General features: G+C 39.2%; 1 protein-coding gene across 1 annotated transcript in view; it reads right to left on the bottom strand.

Moving 5' to 3' along the window:
* LOC126295239 (zinc finger protein 492-like) overlaps positions 1-24,686 on the bottom strand; it is an 88,192-nt gene extending 63,506 nt beyond the window's left edge. The window contains exons 1-3 of the mRNA XM_049987589.1: positions 23,874-24,686; positions 22,161-22,249; positions 4,623-4,685 (exon numbers count right to left, since the gene is read on the bottom strand). Coding sequence (XP_049843546.1) covers positions 4,623-4,685; positions 22,161-22,232 — 135 coding nt within the window. The 5' untranslated portion in view covers positions 22,233-22,249; positions 23,874-24,686. The remainder of the gene's footprint in view (positions 1-4,622; positions 4,686-22,160; positions 22,250-23,873) is intronic.
* Positions 24,687-25,025: the final 339 nt, after the last annotated feature.

The raw sequence follows: 25,025 nt of genomic DNA, 5'->3' as shown, positions 1-25,025 counted from the left end.
CAGAAAGGTGTTAGTTCAGCACCGTTTTTTGTGTAACTGAATCTGCTAACTACACTTTACGGTCATGTGACCTCTGGTGTGTTCATCATCTCCTTTTGGAGTGCATTCCATATGGAATTATAACGATTATGGCGCTGGACTTTACTGCTAAATACTTCTGCCTTTTTCTAGTACTTGGTGGCTCAATGGGTAATTGTGACACTACAAATCCAAAGGTCCTTGATCGTTGAACAGCATGTACTTTGTAACTAGTTGGGTAAATCAGTTCAGATGTGGAAAGAGGGTAACAGCACATGGTAGTCAGTAGGACTGTTGGTAGTAGAGAACTCCGGTGTTTAAAACCTCCGGGCTGATGACAGCTTTACCTCTAGTTTATATTTATGTTTACCTTTCTGTCATGTATTCTCTTCATGACACAAGCAGATGACTGATAATTGGCTCTGTCACATATGCCAGTTAACAACTTATTAGCATTACAAACGGACTTTCCAAACTTATAAAGCTTGAGAATGCATTTCACATGGAATCTGCAGCTTGATTATCTTCTTTCTGGTTTCTGTGCAAGTACGTTTGCATTAAAACTGTGCAAGCCACCAAACGGTGCATTGTGGATGGAATCTATTACCACAGCAACAACAATTACTACTACTAGGTACTTCTACGGTGTTCTACATGTAGTGTCCCTTACAAATGAACCACAGTTTTTCAAATACAAAAAAAGTTGATCATTCCCCATCCTACTACCATCCTTATGTGCTTGTTCCACTTCATATCACTTTGCAGTGTTATGGTTCAAATGGCTCTGAGCACTATGGGACTTAACTTCTGAGGTCATCAGTCCCCTAGAACTTAGAACTACATAAACCTAACTAACCCAAGGACATCACACACATCCATGCCCAAGGCAGGATTCAAATCTGCAACTGTAGCGGTCACACGGTTCCAGACTGTAGCACCTAGAACCGCTCAGCCATTCCGGCCGGCCCCTGCAATGTTATACCTAAACATTTTATTGACCAGACTGTCAATCTGTAGAGTACTGATGTTGTATACAACATTATGGGATTGTTTTTCCTACTCATCTTCAGTTACTTGAATTTCTGCATCTGCCATTCATCAAACCACATAAAAAGTTTGTCCAAGTCATTTTGTATCCTCGTAGTCATTTAGTGATGATCCTTCCCCACACACAATGCCATAAGCAAACAGGCACAGAATGCTGCTCATCAGATTGTTTCATATATAGATATGGCACCCTTCTCTGTGGCACTACTGATGACACTCTTGTCTCTGAAAAAACAGTTGCTGCTGTGATCAAAGTACTGGCCTCTGTTACTTGAGAGGTCTTTGCACCATTCATATATCGGGGAACCTATTCCATATGCTAATACTTTTATTTACAGTATGCAGTGGTGCACTGTTCAAATGCTTTCTGGAAATATAGGAATGTGGAATCTAGCCTGTTGCCCATCATCCATGGTTCACAGTATGTAATTTGATACAAGACCAAAATGAGTATTGCACAAAATCAATGCTGATTTGTGGATAAAAACTTTTCTGTCTTAAAGAAATTAATTATATTTGAACTGAGGATATGTTCAGGAACTCTGGAGCAAATAATCATTATGATATTTTTCTGTAATATTGCAGGTACATTTTTTTACCATTCTTATGTACAGAAGCCACCTGAACTTTTTCCCAGCTGCCTGAGTCTTTGCACTACGCGAGAGATTTGCAATAAATGCAAGGTAAGTATGAGGCCAATGCTGCAGAGTACTCTCTGGACAAATGATTTGTGATTCTGTTTGGACATGGCAACTACTATGTTTTCAACTCTTCCACTTGCTTCTATACTCCAGGGATCCTATTACTATGTTCCTAATACAGGAGTCTGCGTGACAGTGAAACTACAATATGTTGGTATGATCTTCCTGCACAAACTTGATAACTAAATACAGAGAGGGGTTAGTGACCACCTTCTGCTTTCCTCCAAAGCCACACCAGACTGGTCAATGACTGCCTGGATAGAAGTCTTTGACCAGAAATGTCTCATGTTCTCTGTAAAATCTGTTGCTCATGTATGATGGTGGTAGTTGTATGCTTCACGCATAGACCTTTTTACAGACAGAATTTCCATTAGTACTTGCGTGTCACCAGTGTGCATACTTTTTTGAACTGAGCGTACAACAGTCTGTTTCCTCAGTGTTTCCGAATTCTGACATTAAACCATAGTGGGTCTTTCCTGTCTGTAATCCAGTTACTCACCACATACTTATTCAGCATGTGATTTACAGTCCATTTAGTGTTTGTCCATCTTCCTCTATGTACATCATATTGGAAATAAATGACATTTTCATTGTTTAAATGGTATGTTAACAACTACTTACCTGCTCTTTCTAGCAAATCTATTCACCTAGCCCTCTTAAAGGATTCATTAACTTCATTTACCATCCAGAATGAGATTTTCACTCTGCAGCGGAGTGTGTGCTGATAAAACTTCCTGGCAGATTAAAACTGTGTGCTGGACCAAGACTTGAACTCAGGACTTTTGCCTTTCGTGGGCAAGTGCTCTACCATCTGAACTACCCAAGCACCACTCACACCCCGTCCTCACAGCTTTACTTCTGCCAGTACTTTGTCTCCTACCTTTACAGAAGCTCTCCTGAGAACCTTGCAGAAGTAAAGCTGCGAGGACGGGGTGTGAGTCATGCTTGGGTACCTCAGATGGTAGAGTACTTGCCCGTGAAAGGCAAAGGTCCCGAGTTCAACTCTCAGTCCGGCACACAGTTTTAATCTGCCAGCAAGTTTCATTTACCACTGTTGCTGTGCTGGCATCATGATCACTAGCCCCTCTCTGTACTAATACCATCTGTAAGGACAAGCCTGTTTATAGTTGCATTATTTCAACTATTTCAATTTTGTGTGGGCTGTTAAACTAGCAGCTTATCACAGCTTTCAGAAAACTGTTCTAAAGTACTTCAGAAGACTGCCTGTCCATACTACTTGCTGCACAGACATCTTAGTCTCTACTCAGTAGGTTAGAATCACCTACTTTTTCTGCACTACTTTGTGTAGATTTTTCTTGAATGATTCTGTAACTGTCACAGCAGTATCACATGGCGAATAAAAACATCCAATGCTGGAGTTCACATACACGGAACCATTAAGGGAACTACTCATTAAAACAGGAAATCATAGCTTGAGTCTTGGGACTTGGTACCAATTTACATATAACTTCATCAATGCTCTCTCATTTAATTTTTATTTGTACTTATAATGTGTTGTTGTTGTTGTCTTCAGTCCTGAGACTGGTTTGATGCAGCTCTCCATGCTACTCTATCCTGTGCAAGCTGCTTCATCTCCCAGTACCTACTGCAACCTACATCCTTCTGAATCTGCTTAGTGTACTCATCTCTCGGTCTCCCTCTACGATTTTTACCCTCCACGCTGCCCTCCAATGCTAAATTTGTGATCCCTTGATGCCTCAAAACATGTTCTACCAACCGATCCCTTCTTCTAGTCAAGTTGTGCCACAAACATCTCTTCTCCCCAATCCTATTCAATACCTCCTCATTAGTTACGTGATCTATCCACCTTATCTTCAGTATTCTTCTGTAGCACCACATTTCGAAAGCTTCTATTCTCTTCTTGTCCAAACTAGTTATCGTCCATGTTTCACTTCCATACATGGCTACACTCCAAACAAATACTTTCAGAAACGACTTCCTGATACATAAATCTATATTCGATGTTAACAAATTTCTCTTCTTCAGAAACGCTTTCCTTGCCATTGCCAGTCTACATTTTATATCCTCTCTACTTCGACCATCATCAGTTATTTTACTTCCTAAATAACAAAACTCCTTTACTACTTTAAGTGTCTCATTTCCTAATCTAATTCCCTCAGCATCACCCGATTTAATTTGACTACATTCCATTATCCTCGTTTTGCTTTTGTTAATGTTCATCTTATATCCTCCTTTCAAGACACTGTCCATTCCGTTCAACTGCTCTTCCAAGTCCTTTGCCGTCTCTGACAGAATTACAATGTCATCGCCGAACCTCAAAGTTTTTACTTCGTCTCCATGAATTTTAATACCTACTCCAAATTTTTCTTTTGTTTCCTTTACTGCTTGCTCAATATACAGATTGAATAACATCGGGGAGAGGCTACAACCCTGTCTCACTCCTTTCCCAACCACTGCTTCCCTTTCATGCCCCTCGACTCTTATGACTGCCATCTGGTTTCTGTACAAATTATAAATAGCCTTTCGCTCCCTGTATTTTACCCCTGCCCCCTTTAGAATTTGAAAAAGATTTTTTATATATATATATATATTTGATTATAATGTAAAGAAGCAATTCTACAAACTCACAAGCTAAACTACTTCACCTGCTCAAAGATAATGTTTAAATCCATATGGGTAAAGTGTAACAAAATATTCTATTTTACCAGTTTCCAACCTGGAGCATACTGTAATACTCTAACCCTTGTCATATTTACCCTAAAGTAAAAAACAGGACTGCTATAGTGAATACACACACAATTGATTACCATCTCATTATTTACACCACAGCTCAACAATATTACTTCCATGTAGTCATATAAATTCTAAAATTACCTCTTTATTCACACCCTCCTCCAACTCTTCTTTTACATTCATGCTGCATGGATAGTCTTGGGCCTGTGGCAGAAATAACAAACTGTAGTAAGTACTTTTAAGCAGTCACAGTCCTCCCATATTATATAAAATGTATCACACAGATAAACCCCAACCATCACACTACTTTATAACTAAATAGTAGTTATTGTTAAGTGTTCTCTTTTGAGTTCAAAATTCTGAGTGATGATTTCGCTATGGTACACTTCAATGGGAGGCAGCAAAAAATTCTAAGACTGATTAATGACAACACCTTTGAAAATTCATTATGATCTTTCATTTCAGCCTTCTCCCTATGCTATTGTTTTCAATCATATTTTCTAGCTTCATTATCTACATATGCACATAATGGTAGTGTAATGAAGTAAAATAACACAGCCACTACCTGAAACAATGACTTCAATGTTGTTCATATCAAGTTACAATACAGTTTACACCAACTGTGTGGGGGAGCAGAAACTGGACTGTCAAGTGCCACATCACTCATACTACTTTTATGATCAGAATAATAAAATATCTAGAACAGTTGCATCGAAACCTTGTTGCACTGAATGCTTATTAATGATAAAATTATTAAACGCACACACCCTACGTTGGCACACTACTTAATACTATTCTAACTTCATGAATTCCTTTTGGTGGGACAAGCACATTTCTAACAGAACAAAAAGAGAGAGTAGGCTACAGGCTATACCAGTCCTATTCTGTTGATCTGAACTATGGGTTTTGCTTGCTGATCTCAAAAGAAGACAAAGCTCTGGAAAGATTATTTATGGAACAGCACCAGCATATGAAGACTGAAAAACCCATAATGTCAAAGGCGGTGCTGGAATGAGAACAAATGAAACAGTGATAGCATAGGAAGAAAATCATTAAACTGATATTGGGATCTGTTGAGGATGTTAGATAATTAGCAGCCAAAGAATAATTTTTTATTGGAAATCATCTTACTGATAGAAACAAAGTAGACCACTTAACTTTCAGAAAGAGTATATTGACAAAATAATGAAGCAAAATGGTGTACGCAAAGAAGATGCCTTGAAGAGAGATGCTGGGCAAAAGATAGAAAGAATGCAGCAACATCTTATTAATTAATCTTTGTATTAATTAACTGCCTACAATAATACTAATATACTAGTACAAATAATGATTATTATGAATTTATTATTATTACTATCTGAGGCATGGCGGGCTACCTCTTCGAATTCCCATCCTGCACTTGATGATGTCACTTCTTTGGCTTTGAGCTCGGGGCGTCATGGGGCACGATAAGAGCCACATAGGGTACGTCGACAGTATTTGCCATTCAGCCACAATTGACAGAATGGAGTGACTAGTAGCCCTTCAAAAGTTCTGTCAAGTTAATAATTGCAGGCACAGGTGTTAATGAAAGACAGTAAATTGGTGTAGTCTTGGCTATCTGGATTTGCTATTTGTCCTCTGTGGAAGTCACATTATGCAACAAGCTTTCTCATCTGAAAAACTGCCCGATTTCAGTTGTGTTGCATGACTTAATACCTTGTGGCATTGCCTTGGAAGGGGTTAGAGTTGTGTTTAGCAACTAGACAAGCTTGTTATTGCTATTCAATTCCCCATGTTCTGCAGTGGATATGATGATTTGGTAATCCTGAATACTGTTTTAAGTGTGACCATGTTTAGCCTTAGACTGAGATTTTGATGAGAATCATCTGACGAGTCCATTGATCTACCCAACTATCATGGCCGTGCAGTTGTATTAAGTGAGAATAACAGTGGAATTTAGATGCTCCTTAGTCTGCTCCAGTTTTCTACTGTTGTGGCACACTTTGATTGTTTTTGACTTGGAATCAGGGCATGGTTATCATGCTGTAGCTGTTAACATTGCCTCTGTATATCAGCCTCAGGGAATTCACCACTGCCAGCTACCAATAGGCTGCCTTCACTCAAGTTACGTAAATCACTATTCGAAAGTTGTACTAAAATTTTGTACATTTTGATTTTTGGGCGTTTGTTGGGTTGAGTGCCTTTGCTGTACATACTGTCAAGCACTGTTAGAATGGTCACATGCTGATCACCTCTATGTGAATCACACGTCACATTCAGATGTCATCCATACTTGTGAAAATATAGCCTGTTGGTAAGTAACAGGCACATTTGACATTCAGAGACTGGAACAAGCAAAAGTGTGTAAAACCATCAAGTGTTACTGAGCTCTGAACATTTTTCGTGTTTGTTCACTGGCCATTTGTGAGGTGGAGAGCGAAAGAAATTTATTCCGTCTCAGGGTGAGTTACTGCTTACCAGATTTAATTGTTTAAGTGTTTGTTATTTTAAAGTTGTCATGGAGTGAGCTTTTCTCACCTGTTATTTATTTACTGCTACAAGTAGGTTCTGACTACTAATTACTGGTTTTCTTTTTAAAGGGTGTTCTTGAGCTGCTATGCATGCACATTCAGAAACTGAATCACTTAGGGATTTTCTACAGCATGCCTTAATAGAATTTTCACTGTGTCTGAAGCCAGTTACATCAATCTGTGCACGCTCATTCTCTTGTTAATTACTTAACTGCTCACTGGTGCAAGATTTAAAGAGACTTGCTCTGTCTGTCTGCCTGAAGGTAGCTCTAGAAATCAGTGCACCTGTTTACTTTATTAAATTACCTAGATGCACTTGGAGGTGTATTTTAAGAATTTACTTTTTTCTAGGGGCCCCAAGGCAGCTATAGAGTGCTCTGTCTTCCAGTATAGCTATTCAGTTTTAACCTTTGAGATGTGTTATGCTTCTGTGTTGTCTTAAAGAGCCACCTGTTTCCAGATAATTATTTGTTTATTTGTTGAAGCATTTTCTCATTTGCGGTTTGTGAAGATGGAAATTTTGAATCTAAAATCTAAGAACTGGTGTCAGACACAGCTTTGGTCGTTAACTATTGCCTTATTTAAATTGTCACTAAACTAATGTGTGTAATGTCTTACATTTGAAAGTTCGGAGTGGTGTTTGCAATCCTGCTAATGTATTTGACTTTAGTTATTTTTCTTAAATAAAAACATTTTAATAAACAATGGAGACTCATGTGAACCCCAATCCATCCAGTCCTTCCACCAATTTTCCCCTTTTTCCTGCTGGATGTTTGGTTGGTAACAGAGTATGGTTATTTTCCTGGAAGTAAAGGGGGAAGGTGTCCTACTGTCATTCACCACGAGGTGTGTGTTTGCAAGTATCCACTGCGGAACATGGGGTCCCACAACTGTCCCAGTTAGTCCTCATTGAAAAATAAACAGTGTATCTACGAATTAAAAGTTTGTCAGCTTCCATGTAAGGGCGGTGTGCCCAACTTGTGGATGACCCCTTGGTGATTAGTACCAACTGCACCATGGAGGTACATGTTGCACTAGCTGTCTGAGCTATTGCCATGACGATCTTGTGTCAGAATGTAGTGTGTTTAGAAAGTAGTCACCCCATCATAAGCAAATACACATAATTCAGGTACAATTGATCCATTGGGATAGTCACTTGTGTGGTATTTACAATGTAATCTCTATTCTGAGCACATTACATTAGCTCTGCAGTTACAGGGACAGCTGCCTTTATTTACACAAATTAGGAGCTATAGGTGGTGAACAAGATTCTCCCACAGACATATAACTGCTGGAAGTAGTAGGAATGCTACGGACACCTTTAAGGAGCTCAGGAGATTTCATTTGGTAAATTACCATACCAAACAGTTTTACTGCTGCAAGCTATAATGGAACTTTTAATGTAGAATTTAAAGACGGGTAAAATCCATCATATGGATCATGGTCAAATTTATGTTTCATGCTGACACTTTGGCCATCACTGACAATGTTGTTCAGACGCTGTAGCCCCTGTGTTAAGCCATGTTTTCAATCGAATTTTACATGAAAGTGCAACATCAAGGGAGTTGTAAAAATCAATTATTGGCCTACTCAGGCATAAACATTTTTGGCTATTGCAGTTTCCTCATGAAACTTTTCCTAGGTTCATAGATGAATGCATATGACCATTCCATACCTGGAATTGCAAGTCACAAAGATACAAATACTCAATAATATAATACAAAAAGTGCGGCCACAGGACTGTTCATGGATTACCTTCACTAATAAATGCACATCTTTTACTGAAATAGAGGCTTTGGTGTCTGCTATTGAAGTCCGAGTTTCGCAGACCAGCAGTGATGGGGGTTTAAGTGTCATTATCAGGATGGGGATTGAGATTCCAAGCAATTTAAAAGGGGACCACCCATCAGGAAAAAGTGTAGGATGTGTTTCCAGTGTAACAAAGAGGGGAATTTTGTATGGCGATGTCTGGTTACATGGAAGGAGAATCAAACAGCCAACATCACACAGAATGGAAGTGGCACAGTAGTGTTCTACTGCCTAAGGGCTGGATCTGTGCCAAGTCCGAGGTACGGGAACCCCTGCCTTATTTTTGGGTACAACTTAACCAGGAACGAATGTGTGCCCTCCTCAACTCTGGTAGTTCAGTTTCTCGTTTAGATTATCTGTGGCATTTGAAGTTCCGCCATACCTGTGAATTGCCTTGTTTGCATCCGTCCTGCCAATGTTGAGCTCTCACTGGGCACATGTTGCCTGTGGTTGGCAAAACTGAGTATTGGAAAATTTTCTTTACCTCTGAAGTGGATAGTAACTAAAAATCTTTCAGTAAACTTAATTTTGCAGCGTGTTTTTGTAAGTGGTAGTGGGTTTGTGCTAGTTTGTCAAGGCAGGGTTGTTTATTTTAAATTTAACCCAGCTGAAACATTCACATTGTGCTCCTGTCAGGTTGCCACAGGAATTCATAGTGTGTTACCGCAATGTTTGCCATTTCAGCTCAGTCACCTTCATCCAGTAGAGGTGATGCTGGTACTGGAAGTTTTTGATCGGTTACCACAGATGTTAACTCACAGATTGGACATCACCAATAAAATCCAGTACAAGATTTGCCTTACAAATGACATTCCAGAGAGGATTTCTCCATCAAAGATGAAATGTGTATGTGCTTTGATTAATAATGTGTTGTTCAATGTGGTCATCAGGCCCTCAACTGCAGTCTATGCTTCTACCATGTTCTCAGTATCTATGGGCAGCAGTGGGGTGTTTCATCCTGTTGTGGGTTACTGTGCAGTTAATGAGAACAGAGTTTTGGAATCTGTGTCACTTCCCAATCTGCATAATTCTTTTACTTGGTTCAGTCAGGCTCAGTATTTTGCTGTCCTGGATCTTAATCTCACATATTATCAGATCATGTTAACAGAGGATTCCAAGTATATCACTGCCTGATGTACAGATTGGAACCTCCACAATTTTAACAGGGTGCCCTTTGGTTTTTCAACGGGAGTTACCATTATGTCTTGCCTTCTATATTGTGTTTTTGGTGATTTCACATTCAAGTGTGTCTCTAATTACCTAGATTGCATGGTTGTTTACAGTTCTAGTCTGTCTGAAAACCTGCAACATCTTGAGGCAGTTCTGGTTTACCAGAGGGATGTGTGACTTACTGTGAAACCATCTAAAATGACACTGGCACATAGTTTTCATCCCTGGGACATCTTAGTTTCATTGATTGGATTGAAATTGACCAGGAGAATACTAGTGATTTGCTAAAATTTCCAGCTCCTAGAAATAAGAAAGGTGTGGCACGGTTCATAGGCATGACAAATTTTTTTCGAAAGTCTGTGCCGAATTTTATTAAATTAGTGGGGTGCCTTAATGATTTAAGAAATTTCATATTGGATGAAAGTCATCCAGAATCTTCTGAAGCCATTACGGTGGTGCTTAGTAAGCCACTAGTATTAGACATACCAAATTTTGAGGTCGTGTTCTTCTTGCAGACAGACACCTAATTCTTCTGGAGTAGAAAGTGGTAGCTGTCCTCCTGCATGAACAGAATGGCAGGGGAGGCATTGCATGTTGATGCCCTATAGCAATGCACCTTGGGAACTTTCACCTGCAGAGATGAAATATTCTATGTATGAATGGGAAGCCTTGGCGGTTATGTTTGCCCTTAAGAAATTCAGATTTTATTTTGAAAACCAGGAATTTTGTTTAGAGACTGAGCTATTAGTTAGGTCCTGGCTCATTATTTCCATAATACTCTCTTAGGAATTTATAAAACTCTTGTCAAGATCAGACGACACATCACCTGGTTCTCCCTGTATAAGCAAGCCTGGAGGTTGGTGGAGTCAAGATCACTCAACATGTCACCTGGTCCACCCTGAATAAGACTGTCCAGAGGTTGGTTGAGGAGTGTGAGAGCCGTAGGGGAGCTGAGCCCAACTTGAATTCCCTCAAGTGGCTTTTAGAGTCTACCCATTAGGAATGCCTGATGGATTAACTTTGTATGGATTAAACAGGCCCACTTCATCAAGTGTGTGTGTGTGTGTGTGTATTAGGCACCTACTAGTTATCATGGATGACTTTTCTCGTTTTTTTGACACATTCCGATCAGAGAAATTACCATCCTGGCAGCTGGCCATAATTTGTTATGAGTTTTTTCTGTTTCCAGGCCACCAACTATGCTTGATGGCTTCTGTTTCCCAGCTATTTGTGAGGTTCTGCTTTGACAATGGAATTAAAGATGTGACCACAAATCCTTTTACCAGCATACTTTGCTGACCAGGTGAACTGCAAGTTGAAGGCTGTGCTTATCTTTCACAACAAGGCTCAGACAACGTGGCTCAATTTTATCTTTAACACTGCACAACCCAAGTCCCTGTAGGGTGCTCCAGTATCCCCTATGTTAGCACATCCAGTCAATTTTCCTCTTCTCAACCTGTAGTCAATCAATGATTTGCTTCAAGAACAAGTCACCCTAGCAGTAACACAGCACAACTGGAGCCAGGCTAGACATAATACCAAAACTGCCTGTCACAGGTTATCCATCTGTTACAGTCAGGGGCTAAACGTTTCATTGGAAAGGCTGGGGACACAGTGTTAGTCCGAAACCTCAATATTGCTGAAAAGGGGGATTTAGGGTCCGATAGCAAGCTAGCTCCTCAGGTGTTGCGTCCCTATTAGATTGTCAGGGTGGTGAGCTCAGCAAACCTCCTGGTTCTGAATTTATAGATGAGTAAGGCCTCACACATGCATATTATTCATATCAAGGAGAAGCAAGTGTAAGGGGCTCCTTAATGGTGGGGAAGGGGGATTTTGGTTTGGTGGAGGAGGCTGAACCACGGTGGGCTCCCTCTTCGAATTCGAGCCCCATGTGCCTGGCAGATGTCACTTCTCACAGCTCAGAGTTCGTGGCACCAGTGGGAATTGTGGAGCAACAATGGGTGTAGAGGAACAGCAGTGGATCTCACGGGCAGTCGGTGTCTTGAAGCTGGACTAGAGGGTGAGTCATGCAGGGCTCGTGGGCAGCATGTACTGTTTAGCCAAACTTTATGTGGCAGTATCATTAAATCATTACAATAAAACAATCTTCTTTCAATAATGGTAACTGCCATAGGCTGATCAGCCCAAGATTATCATCACTCATCTAAATGTTGGTATGTACACCTCTGGCACAGACAACAGTAGTGAGACATAGTGTCACGGAAGCAATGAGGCCTTCATAGATCGGAAGTTGGAACCATATTTATACAATCAGGTCACTTCATTCCCATAAATTCTGGAAGGGGGGATGATCTCTGACGTTATGTTAAATCACATCCCAGATGTGCTTGACCAGGTTCAGGGCTGGCGAGTTGGGTGGCCAACACATCAATTGGAACTTACCACTGTGTTTCTGAAACCACTCAATCACACACTCATGGCCTTGTGAAATGGTGCATTGTTTTCATGAAAAATGCCACACTCAATGCAAATACTTTCAGAAAAGACTTCCTGACACTTAAATGTATACTCAATGGGAAACATGATCGTCACGAAGGAGTGGACCTAACATGAACCATGGACCGTGGCACTGGTAGCGAGGCTTGAGTGCCTCAGCGATACAGATAGTCATTCTGTAGGTGCAACCCCAACGGAGGGGTATCTGTTGGGGGACCAGACAAACATGTGGTCCCTTAAGAGGGGCAGCAGCCTTTTCAGTAATTACAGGGGTGACGGTCAGGATGAATTAGTGATCTGGTCTTGTAACATTAACCAAAACAGCCTTGCTGTGCTGGTACTGTAAACAGATGAAAGCAAGGGGAAACTATAGCCGTAATTTTTCATGAGGGGATGCAATTTTACTGTTCATTAAATGATGATGGTGTCCTCTTAGGTAAAATATTGCGGAAGTCAAATAGTCCTCCATTCAGATCTCCAGGACGACATCGGTATCAGGAGACAGAAAACTTTTGTTCTACAAATTGGAACATGGAATGTCAGACCCTTTAATCAGGCAGGCAGGTTAGAAAATTTAAAAAGGGAAATGAATAGGGTAAAGATAAATATGGTCAGAATTGGTTAAGTCTGATGGAATGAGGAATAAGACTTCTGGTCAGATGAATACAGGATTATAAACACAAAATCATATAGGGGTGATGGAGGAGTAGGTTTAAAAATGAATAAAAAAACAGGAGTGTGGGTAAGCTATTACGAACAGCATAGTAAATGCAGTATTGTAGCCAAGATAGACACAAAGCCCACACTTACCACAGTAGTACAAGTTCACACACCAACTAGGTCCCCAGATGAAGAGATTAAAGAAATGTATGATGAGATAAAAGAAATTATTTAGATAACGAAGGGCGACGAAAATTTAATAGACATAGGGGATTGGAATTCAATAGTAGGAAAAGGAAGAGAAGGAAAAGTAGGAGGTGAATATGGAATGTGGGTAACGAATGAAAGGGGAAGCCGTCTGGTAGAATTTTGTACAGAGCACAACTTCATCATACACTATGTGCTCAAAAGCATCGGGCCACCCCCAAAAACTTACTTTTTCATATTTGGTGCATTGTGCTGCCACCTACTCAATATCAGAGACCTCAGTAGTCATTATACATCGTGAGAGAGCAAAATCGGGCACTCCGTGGAGCTCATTGACTTTGAATGTGGTCAGGTGATAGGGTGTCATTGGTGTCACATGTCTGTATGGGAGCTTTCCACATTCCTGAACATTCCTACATCCACTGTTTCTGATGAGATAGTGAAGTAGAAGGATGAAGGGCAAAAGCATACAGGCCAATCTTGTCTGCTGACTGAAAGATACCGCTGACATTTGGAGAAGGTTGTAATGTGTAATAAGCAGATATCTATACAGACCTGAAAGAACTGCAAAAAGGTAGGAATTGTAAGAGATGGGATCTGGATAAAATGAAAGGATCAGAGATAGTAGAGTGTTTCTGAAAGCACTAGGGAACCATTGACAAGGACATGGGTAAGAGATACTGCAGAAGGGGAAGGGTAGCTTTGAGAGATTACTAGTGAAAGTAGCAGAGGATTAAGTAGGTAAAAAGACGAGGCTAGTAGAAATTCTTGGGTAACAGAGGAGACACTGAATTTAATAGATGAATGATGAAAACATAAAAATGCACTAAATGAAGCAGGCTGAAAGGAATACAAATGTCTCAAAAATGAGATCGACAGGAACTGCAAAATGGCTCAGCAGGGATGGTAACAGGACAAATTTAAGGATGTAGAGGCATATATGACTAGGGTAGAACAGACACTGCCTGCTGGAATACTGAAGAGACCTATAGAGGGTCTAGACAAGGGCGATGCACTTGTGGGCAATATTTTGAAAATGGAAGAGAACGTAGATGAGGATGAAATGGGAGATACGATACTGCGTGAAGAATTTGGCAGTGCTGAAAGACCTAAGTTGAAACAAGGCCCTGGGAGGAGACAACATCCATTAAAACTACTGATAGCCTTGGGACAGCCAGCCTTGAAAAAACTGCCATCTGGTCAGAAAAATGTATGAGACAGGCAAAATATCCCCAGACTTCAAGAAGAATATAATAATTGCAATCCCAAAGAACGCAAATGTTGACAGGCGTGAAAATTACCGATCTATCAATTTAGTAAGTCATGGCTGTAGAATACTAACATGAATTCTTTACAGTCGAATGGAAAAACTGGTAGGTGCTGACCTCAGGGAAGATTAGTTTCGGTTCCGTAGAAACGTTGGAACACATGAGGCAATACCGACCCTATGATTTATCTTAGAGGATAGATGAAGGAAAGGCAAACCTACATTTCTAGTATTTGTAAACTTAAAGAAAGCTTTCGACAATGTTGACTGGCATACTCTCTTTCAATTCTGAAGGTGGCAGTCGTCAAATGCAGGGAGTGAAAGGCTATTTACAATTTGTACAGAAACCAGATGGCAGTTATAAAAGGGGAGGAGCAATAGGGAAGCAGTGGTTGGAAATGGAGTGAGACAGGGTTTTACCCTATCCCTGGTGTCGCTCAGTCTGCATATTGAGCTAGCAATAAAGGGAACAAATGAAAAATTTTGAGTAAGAATTAAAATCCATGGAGGAGAAATAAAAACTTTGAGGTTAGCCAATGACATTGTAATTCTGTCAGAGACAGTAAAGGGCCTGAAAGGTCAGTTGAACAGAATGGACAGCGCATTCAAAGAGGGATATAAGACGAACATCAACAATAGCAAAACAAGGATAATGGAATGTAGTCGAATTAAATTGGGTGATGATGACAGAATTATGAAATAAGACAATTAAGGTAGTAGATAAGTTTTGCCATTTGGGAAGCAAAATGACTGATGAAGGTTATGGTGCAGAGAATATAAAATGTAGTCTGGCAATGCCAAGGAAAGCATTTCTGAAGAAGAGAAATTTGTTCACATTGAGTATACATTTAAGTGTCAGGAAGTCTTTTCTGAAAGTACTTGCATTGAGTGTATCCATGTATGGAAGTGAAACATGGACGATAAATAGTTTAGATGAGAAGAGAACAGAAGCTTTCGAAATGTGGTGCTACAGAAGAATGCTGAAGATTAGATGGGTAGATTATGTGACTAATGAGGAGGTACTGAATAGAATTGGGGAGAAGAGGAATTTGTGGCACAACTTAACTATAGGGTGGTGTACAAAATGTGTTACCAATTGTTTCTTTTACAATTTATGCTGCACATTAAATACTCCGCTGGGATCTCTACAGCAGTACTAGCAGAGTTTGGAAAAACAAATGAGTTACAAAATGACATGTAATTCACGATACTGCCAGTACGAGACTAGTAAGCAGCAATGGCTGACAATGGAAGACTGACGGCGCAGCAACGATTGGCAATTGTGTTACGTTTTCATGAAATGAAAAGCCTTGTTGTGACTCAGAGGCATTTTCGACAACAGTTTAACACACGATGGGTCCCTTGCAAGAAGACCATTCACAGGTTGTACGATAAATTTGTACAGGAAGGAACAGTATTGGATCCGAAGCGACCTCTGCCTAAGACTGTTTGTTCACCGGAGAATATTTAAGCAGTACGAGTTGCTGTACAGAGAAGTCCCGGAAATTGTGTAGAAAGGGAGCAGTGCAACTGGGAATATCCAGTCGCTCCATTCAATGCATTCTTAAAAGTGGCCTCCACATGTACCCATACAAGATGACCTGTGCACAGAAGCTCACTGAAGAACACAAGCAGCAGAAACTACTGTTTGCTCAGTGGGTGGAGGATAGGGAAGAAACTCTCAACGTTTGGTTTTCAGATGAGGCTCATTTTCATTTAGATGGTGTGGTTAACAAACAAAATGTCCACTTTTGGGTCACTGAAAACCCACAAGTGATTCATGAACGACATTATGCTCCAAGGATTACAGTGTGGGCAGGAATTTCCAGTCACAGACTTACTGGACCCTTTTTCTTTGAAGAAATTGAACAGCGAATGTTATTTGAGCATGCTTCACAATAGATTCATTCCACGGCTTCTTGCTGCTGCCTTGCCCTTCAACACACAGTGATTCATGCAAGATGGAGCAAGGCCACATACTGCAAACACTGTGTTGGAGTTTTTAACCGAACATTTCGACATGCGGATCATTTCACTCAGGTTTCCAGGTCACTTCAATGACGGACAAAATTGGCCCCCCAATAGTCCAGACCTCAATCCATGTGATTCTTTTCTTTGGGGGTACCTAAGGGAAAAAAATTTCTTGAAACGTCCATGTGATTTAATGGAGCTCAGAAGACTTATTCTTTAAGCTTTCAGTGAAATTAGGGAAGGCATGTGCTGTAGGGTACTCATTAACTTCAGCGTTCCTTTGAAGAAAGTTAGGAAACGAAATGGTGGGCATATTGAGCATGTATTGAGTTACAACAAATCTCCATGGACGGCTCTTCATTGTAGTATATGTTCCTTTCAGATTGTATTGACAATAAAGTTTATATTCAAAAACAAAATGGTAACACAGTTTGTGCGCCACCGTATAGAAGAAGGGTCTGGTTGGCAGGACAGGTTCTGAGCCATCAAGCGATCATCGATTTAGTATTGGAGGGAAAGGTGGAGGGTGAAAAATCAGAGGGAGACCAAGACATGAATACACTAAACAGATTCAGGAGGATGTGGGTTGCAGTAGTTACTCAGGGATGAAGAAGCTTGCACAGGGTAGGGTAGCATGGAGAGCTGCATCAATCCAGTCTCGGCACTGAAGAGCACAACAACAACAACAACAACAACAACAGAAGGGGTGGATGTGCTTTGCAACCAGTTTACAATACTACTTTTGTGACACAGTGTCGCACACGAGCTCCACTGGACCCATGGGTGCCCACGTGGTTGTTTCCCAGAGTATAATGGAGGCCCCGACTGTACAGGAGTCAAGGGGCTGTTCCCCTTGTGGGTGACAGAAATGCACCCTCCCAAAGGCACGATGAAGGTATCAGGATTCATCAGACCACACAGTGCTTAGCCATTGTGCCAACATCCAGTGCCAATAGTTACATATCTATTGCAGTTGTAGATGTCATGGCGTGGGTCATCAGCGGCACAGACTCATCATTAGGAGTGTTTGGAGCATTGTGCATTCAGACACAATTGTACTCTGCCCAGCATTAATGTCTGATGTTAGTTACACTACAGTTTGTTGCCTGTCTTATTTTAACAGTCTGCCCAGCCTCTGATGTCTACCATCTGTGATGAGGAGTACTTGCCCAACCCCATAATGTCTGGCCATGGTCTCACCTTTGTTTTGCCATGTGCTGAAAACAACTGCCATAGTACTACTTCAACACCCGGCAAGCTGTGCAGCTTCCAAAACGCTCATACCAAGCCTTCAGGCCATCAAAATCTGCTCTTGGTCAAACTCAGATTGTACGCATTTCCTATTTTACAACAAGACAAGATGATCACTGATACTCCATGCAACGTGTGTAAGTCTGACTAGAAGACAAGGTGAGATGCTATTGCCTGGATGAGTTTATACTGATAGAAGATCAGTGACCATGTTTTGGCTGCTGTGTATATGGATTTAGTATTATGATTCCAAGTGGATGCTCGGCAATGCCAAGGGAACCATTCTGCAACATTTGAGGCAATTGTAAAATGCATCAAGTTATTACAAGGGTGTGCCAGAAAATAATGCCTCCAAAATTTTGATTCTGTTCTTAATATCAGTTTCCATGCATATGACACTGTTGATGTTACCACTTTGCTCATACAGTATGCAGCACCCTCATGATGAACAGTTCTGAACTGCAGGGTGTGTGTGTGTGTGTGTGTGTGTGTGTGTGTGTGTGTGTGTGTGTGTTATTTAACTGTGTCAGCACATGAAAAAACCCTCAGACAACACAGCACCAATTCAAATAGTTCATCCACATGTGGAGCACCCTCTCCTTCAGTATGACAATGCCAGACCATACACAACTTTTTTTTTGCACCTGCAACAGTCTGACAGCTTTGATTCATTATTATTGATCATCCTCCATACTGACCCAATTTGAGCCAATGAATTTTCAATTGTTTGCAAAACTTAAAAAACACCTTCAAGGACTCAACTTTGATAGTGATGAATTAGTGTGAGCGCAGGTGAGGCTGTGGGTCTGCCAATGAAGTCAAGCATTCTACAGTGATGACACCTACAACCTGCTGTCTCACTGGGAGAAAGGTGTTCAGTTCCATGGTGACTATGTTTGAAATAAATATACAAACACGAAGAATAAATATGTTAAATATTAAGTTTGTTTTAATTAAAATACCTCAATAATTTCTGAATAGAAATTGTGTGTCATTACTTTCCAGCATGTGCTCATGCCCAAAATATACACCAATTAAAAATTAACATTTAATTAATTTGGCAAAGAAGGTGGCTTTCAACTGATACAATGTTAAGGTCATAGGGAAGGTCAGTTCATCAACTAACACAGCACACAGAGTATAAGAAGACTTCTTGTAGGTAAAAAGTTATGTTATGGGCACCATTTGGATGTTTTGGTTAACATTAGGCTGTGCTATTGATCAATTTGTTACCATATCCTTTACTTGGCTTTCCCATTTCTAGACTTTGTCAGCTCACAGCCACACTGCCACTTTTGAACATAGGCTAAGCCTTGAGATGTGCTATGAATCAGTCTCCCACTACAACCAATGTTACAAGGGGGGAGTGGGTCTAGAACCACATTTTAACCTTGTAGCCTTTGAATAGTTCTCCAGTTTAGGTCCAAAGTCAATGGATCTTCAAACTGCTTTTCATTTACATGATGTGTGTTGTGCATACATATCATCCTGAATGCCAAACCATCATTATATTTTTAATTAATGTGTAGAATTTGGAGTTTTTCTGGATGCACTCAAGGTATCAAAAGTTGTCCCAGTTTTTAAAAAAAGGAGACAAACGTCTCCCCCAAAGCTACAGACCAGTCTCCATTGTTCCAATATTCTCAAAGGTATTTGAGGCGCTGATACACACACAAATAAGCAACTTCTTTGAAAAACACAATATCCTACGTAACAATCAGTTTGGCTTTCGAAAGGGGAATAACACAACAGGGGCCATCTTGGAAATCATTGACCAAACCTTAACAGCTTTTGAAAATAACAACATGGTATCACTAGTATTATGTGACCTAAGCAAAGCTTTCGATTGCATTCCTGTTGACATACTACTGGGGTGAGAGGGAGCACTTTGTGATAAATTCTTATTTAAGTAACCGAAAACAATTTGTTTCAGTCAGAAATTTAAATTCTTCCATCATGGAAATCAGCACAGGTGTACCACAAGGGTCTATCCTTGTACCCTTCTTCTTCATTGTAGGTATTAATGATTTACCTAAAAATATAGCTCACCCTGTTGTGTGTTATGCTGATGATACAACACTACTTACCACACATCAGAACATTTCAGATGTGAATAACCTAACAAAAGAAACACTAGATAAGGCCCTGGACTGGTTTGCAGCCAATAAGCTCCTATGCAACCCTGACAAAACACAACAACTTTTAATGGGAACATCAAATGAAGTAGGCAGTAAGTCGGTAAAACTCTTAGGTATTCACTTAGACTCAAAACTATATTAGGAGGAACATGTCAATCATGTATGTGAAAAAATATCTCGGGTGGCATACCTTCTCTTGAAACTAAGGGAGGTAGTGAGCTTAGAGTACCTCAGAGTGACATACTTTGGGCTATTCCAGTCACATATTTCATATGGTCTGATTATATGGGGGCACTCCCTTCACATCAAAAACATATTGAAATTACAAAAAAAAAGTCCTACGTATAATATGTAAAAGAGGTCATAGGGAGCACTGTCGTCCTCTTTTTTTCCAGACTCAGAATACTTACAATTATAAATTTATACATCTATGTGTGTGTACTCTATATTAAAAATAATATTTCAGAATTTATTGCCATAAGGGAAATACACAAACACAATACCAGGGCTAACAGTAATTTAGACACACAGCGCCACAGATTAGCGAGAACAAGAAAGTCCCACAAAGGTAACCCACTCTAAATGTTCAATAAACTGCCAGTTAATGTTTCAGTATATGGATACGAATTCTTTTAAAATTAAGAGGTACAGCTGGCTGTCATCCATTCTATGACATTAAAGAATTCTTCGAGATGCCTGAAGAGAATATAAGCATTTAAAAGTTGTCTGTAGTTAAATATATTCTTTTGTGCTGTGGTTAATCATGTGTAATTACAAAGTTTATACCATAAACAATCAAATACAATATTATATTAGATTATAAGATAGCTTGTTGCGTTAACTTTTAAAAGCTATCCTTTGTAATTTGGTACACTGCCATGCTTCAAATGTATTCTATAATGTATTGACAGAAGTTTATTTTATTGTTCTATATGTACTAGTACATCTTGTATGACGAAGCCAATATCATTGTAAAATGATCTGCGGTGAATAAAATTCTTGATATTCTTGATTACATCAGGGGTCAAAGCCAAAGCCTGAACTGTGTTGGGTCTATCCACTCTTTTACTGTATTTAATAAAATTTAGTATATTTATTTGCCTATCATTTCCTCACAGTGATTGTTTAGGATTACTGTTGTGATAATGCTTGTCAAATGAATTGCAAGCTGTTTACATAGTTTCTATAATCTATAATGAAGTACTCATATATATTCAAATGCAAATGCTGCATTAATGCTATCACAGTACTTCTGCAGTTGCACTCAAGATGGATGTTGAAACAAATTTTTTCAGCACAAATAGTTCACAAGTAGTTTGCGTGATTGTGTCAGTGTGCTCAATTCTCATTTGCAGGATAAACATACTAGTGGCACCGAGTGATTTTGTTTGCTGCTGATAGGTAAATACCCTACAACCGGTTGCACTACATCAGATTTCATGTGACATCAGTATGCAAGATGATTTACACCAGTAACTGTAACACTGTGACAGTTTCAGAAACAATATGTGTAACAACGTGCAGCAAATGCAGAAAGTGGTTAGGAACAAACCTGTCAATATTTGATGTGTAGCCCCATGGCTTCATCAGAACTTTGCTGCCAACATACAAATTCATTCTGCTGTGTAACAATTTATGCTTCCATGTGATATTTGTCTGAAATTTAACTTTACTGCTGAGAGTTCTACTTACATATGGTTCACATATTCAAAGTAAACAAAATGTACTTCTCAGATTAGTGACCATGCAAGTGTCACTTCAAAATTATTTATTTTACACTATCAGTAAATAAATTACAATTCTCATTCCATACCACGATACACTGCAATAACATTAACTGCAGCCATACCATTTATAAATTTAATGGCAGTGCTAAGATTCACTACAGTCATAATTGTTCTTAAGTTGCACATTAAGGTTGTCATTTAAAAGAAGTGTATCAGAGCAGAATATACGGCAACCAGTTTATCGGTATAGTTGGGTCGTCCATTAAAAATGTTTTCCAAGTTTACTAAACATTAAATTGAAACTCTTGCTCAATTCTATGTGAGGTTTAATACAAGGCTTACTTCAATGCACTGTGCAAAATGTCATATTTAAGACAGTAAGTTCATCAGTTAAGTAAACCGAATTATTCATGTTTGCATCTGTATGACGTCAATTGTATGTATTCGCACATCACACTGCACACAGAAATTAATGAAACCCTGTTAAGAAATACAAATAAGCCACTTACTATGAAGTGTAACTCAGTTTGTACTTCATCAGTTTCCTCTTTTTTTATCCACTTAGTTGGCTCCTGGTCCATCGCTTCAGTTCTACAGTCTGAAAAGAAAAAGCAATCAGATAAGAAAAGTTTTTGGCCTACTCACTTTCCGTTTTTACTATGAGGTATGGCTCAAAGGCAGTATTTTCACTCATATATTGAGTGCAGTAAATGGGTGATTGCACAGGAAACAGATTCAAAGTGGCTGAGGAAAACTGTGTTCATTGATATAAACTCATTCACATTATGCAGGTCATGAAGAGTGAGAACAATCATAAAATAACATGCAATGGAAACTGAGCATTTAAAGTTGCTATTGCTTCTTTGTAACACTGGCTCATGGATACCACCTGTTGTGACAATTATGGAAGATGCGTAATTTTGTGTGCATGCATTAACTTCAGCATTACAAACAATCACAGCAGTCAATAGATTGCAGCGATATCACTTAATAACATCAAATATTTCATTCTATACTTGGTTCATTGTGTTAATTTCAGTGTGATAGGGACATGAAGAAAATCCAGTCATACGGATTGTGTATCAGTGAATATGAATTTTCAACATAGGCATTACCTTTAAACTTACTTCATCTGTGTTCATTCATGGATGTATGCTCAATTTACAGGAAGCGACATCATTTTAGAATCTTTACCTGCGATTAAAGGAAACCAATACCTGCACTGTAAACTGCACATTGCAATGCGGAAGTTTTCATTCTTGATTACCATCAAGATTAAACATTGGTTAGCATTTTCTAACAAAACTTATTTACTGAAACAACTTCATACTAACTGTAAATATGATGAATGATCTATTGAGTTCTGATGACATGTAATGTTTTATGTTAGGCAGATTATAGATAATCTGTACCTCTTATTTCGACAGTTCATAAATGATGTTACAGTACTCTTATACAGAACTCCATTAAAACCCACACACTGCAACAAACTGGTATTTACATATGATTACACGAATACTAACGACACGAATAATCAAAGCACAGTGAAAACTAAAAAATGCAACAGAATTACAGCATTTCCTTTCATGCGAACATACTCAAACGATGAAATGACGTAGTAACTGTGAGCACTTTAAAAAATGCTTACGTTAGCCCTAAAATCTGGAGCCGCTATATGTCTACATCACATCACAGAAAATTATCATCATTACTGCTAAGTACGTCAAAATAACCGTACTAACATGGACAACCTTTGAATTTCACTGTCCGCCTTTTCTCGTTAGCCACGAAGTATATGAGGAAATTACCTCGTAGTCAAACTTCTCCTGACAGCACGTCACACACTAAGCCGTTTCTTTTACGAAGATACACGTCGCGATTTTACCGGTCAGGCCAAAAACAAGCACTAACAACTCAGGTATTTAGTTGTTATGAACATAACCTGAAAAATTACAACATTCACACACCGTCACCAAGCACACTATAGGTGATGTGATCACAATTAAATACAGAATAAAATATCATCCTTATGTACCCATTAAAAATTAAAACATAAAAAAAGCAGCAGCCTGAAACAGCAGTCATCACAAGATTTTCGCGAACTATTACTCTCATCAAACTCAACTGTTACTGTGATAGAAATTAAGTACCATGTTAATTTACTTCCGATACACATTTCTTCGCTTATTGTTGTTTGCAGTTTATAAACGCTTATACATTACCTGGAGAATTTCCACAACACCACGAGGTCGCTGCTACACAGTACACGAAGGGTGACAGTACGGCAGAACCAGCACATTCGATCAAAACCAGCGTGAATGTTGTCGCTCGTGTGGCCAACAGTAGAATTATACGTCTTCTTCAGTGAGTGCTACGAGATATGTAATTAATAGTTTTTTATGTATTTTCTATAGTATTTGCGTGTATTAGTGCGAAATAGACTTGATAAATTGAAAGTTTCACTTTTTATTTGCGTCTGAATAGGAAAAGCGAAGGACAGCTTCGCGTGTACGCAAACGTTTATTTACATATTTAAATTACATTGTTAAATGCGCGGGATCATCAATTAAGTAGTGCAGAATACTCAGTATTTACGCTTATTACTGTCATTTAGACTCGATACATTGAAGATAGCAGTTTTTATACATTTTATTAGGTCATTTTTCGCGTGTATGTGAACGTTTTTTTACATTATAAATACGAGGGTTAATCAGTTTAAGTTAGTGTTGGATGCTCAGTATTCACGCTTATTAGTGTCATTTAGGCTCGTTACATTGAAGGTAGCAGTTTTTATACGTTTTATTAGGAAAAGTGATACTTACGGTGAACTCTAATGCCACTTGCATACGTTTGTCTAGCGCAACCTGCGAGCGTTAACAGTCAAGTAGACGTAAAATACGTGGTAAATTAGTGTTACACTAAAATGTCTGAGTAAATCAATGTTACAATAAAACTTCTGAGCCCTTCTTACATACGGTTTAGTTAGCAGAAAGCTAATACTCTCCTCGCCGTCTGCTTATTTTCCTTAACTTGGTGTGGGCATTAGTGACGGGTTCCTATAAAGTAGAGTTCGTATTTGTGCTTTTCATTCTGAACTCTTATTGTTAGCTAAAGGTTTTGTTTTGTGCCTGCATCTGTCAGTGTACAATACTCAGTATTTACGTTTATTTGTGTCATTTCGACTCGATACATCGAAGGTAGCCGTTTTTATAGTTTTATTAGGTCATTTTCGCGTGTACGTAAACGTTTGTTTACACTGTAAATGCGAGGGATAACCAGTAGGTGTAGTTTACCGCTGGTTACTGTTTAACATTTATAAATAACATTCATTATATAATTCTACCATAAATTCTTATTGTTTTTCATTGTTGAGT

This window comes from Schistocerca gregaria, chromosome 11 (genome assembly GCF_023897955.1).
Source record: "Schistocerca gregaria isolate iqSchGreg1 chromosome 11, iqSchGreg1.2, whole genome shotgun sequence".
Classification (NCBI taxonomy): Eukaryota; Metazoa; Arthropoda; class Insecta; order Orthoptera; family Acrididae; genus Schistocerca; species Schistocerca gregaria.
Note: the sequence above shows the minus strand (reverse complement) of the source record. Positions and strands in the feature narration are given on the sequence as shown.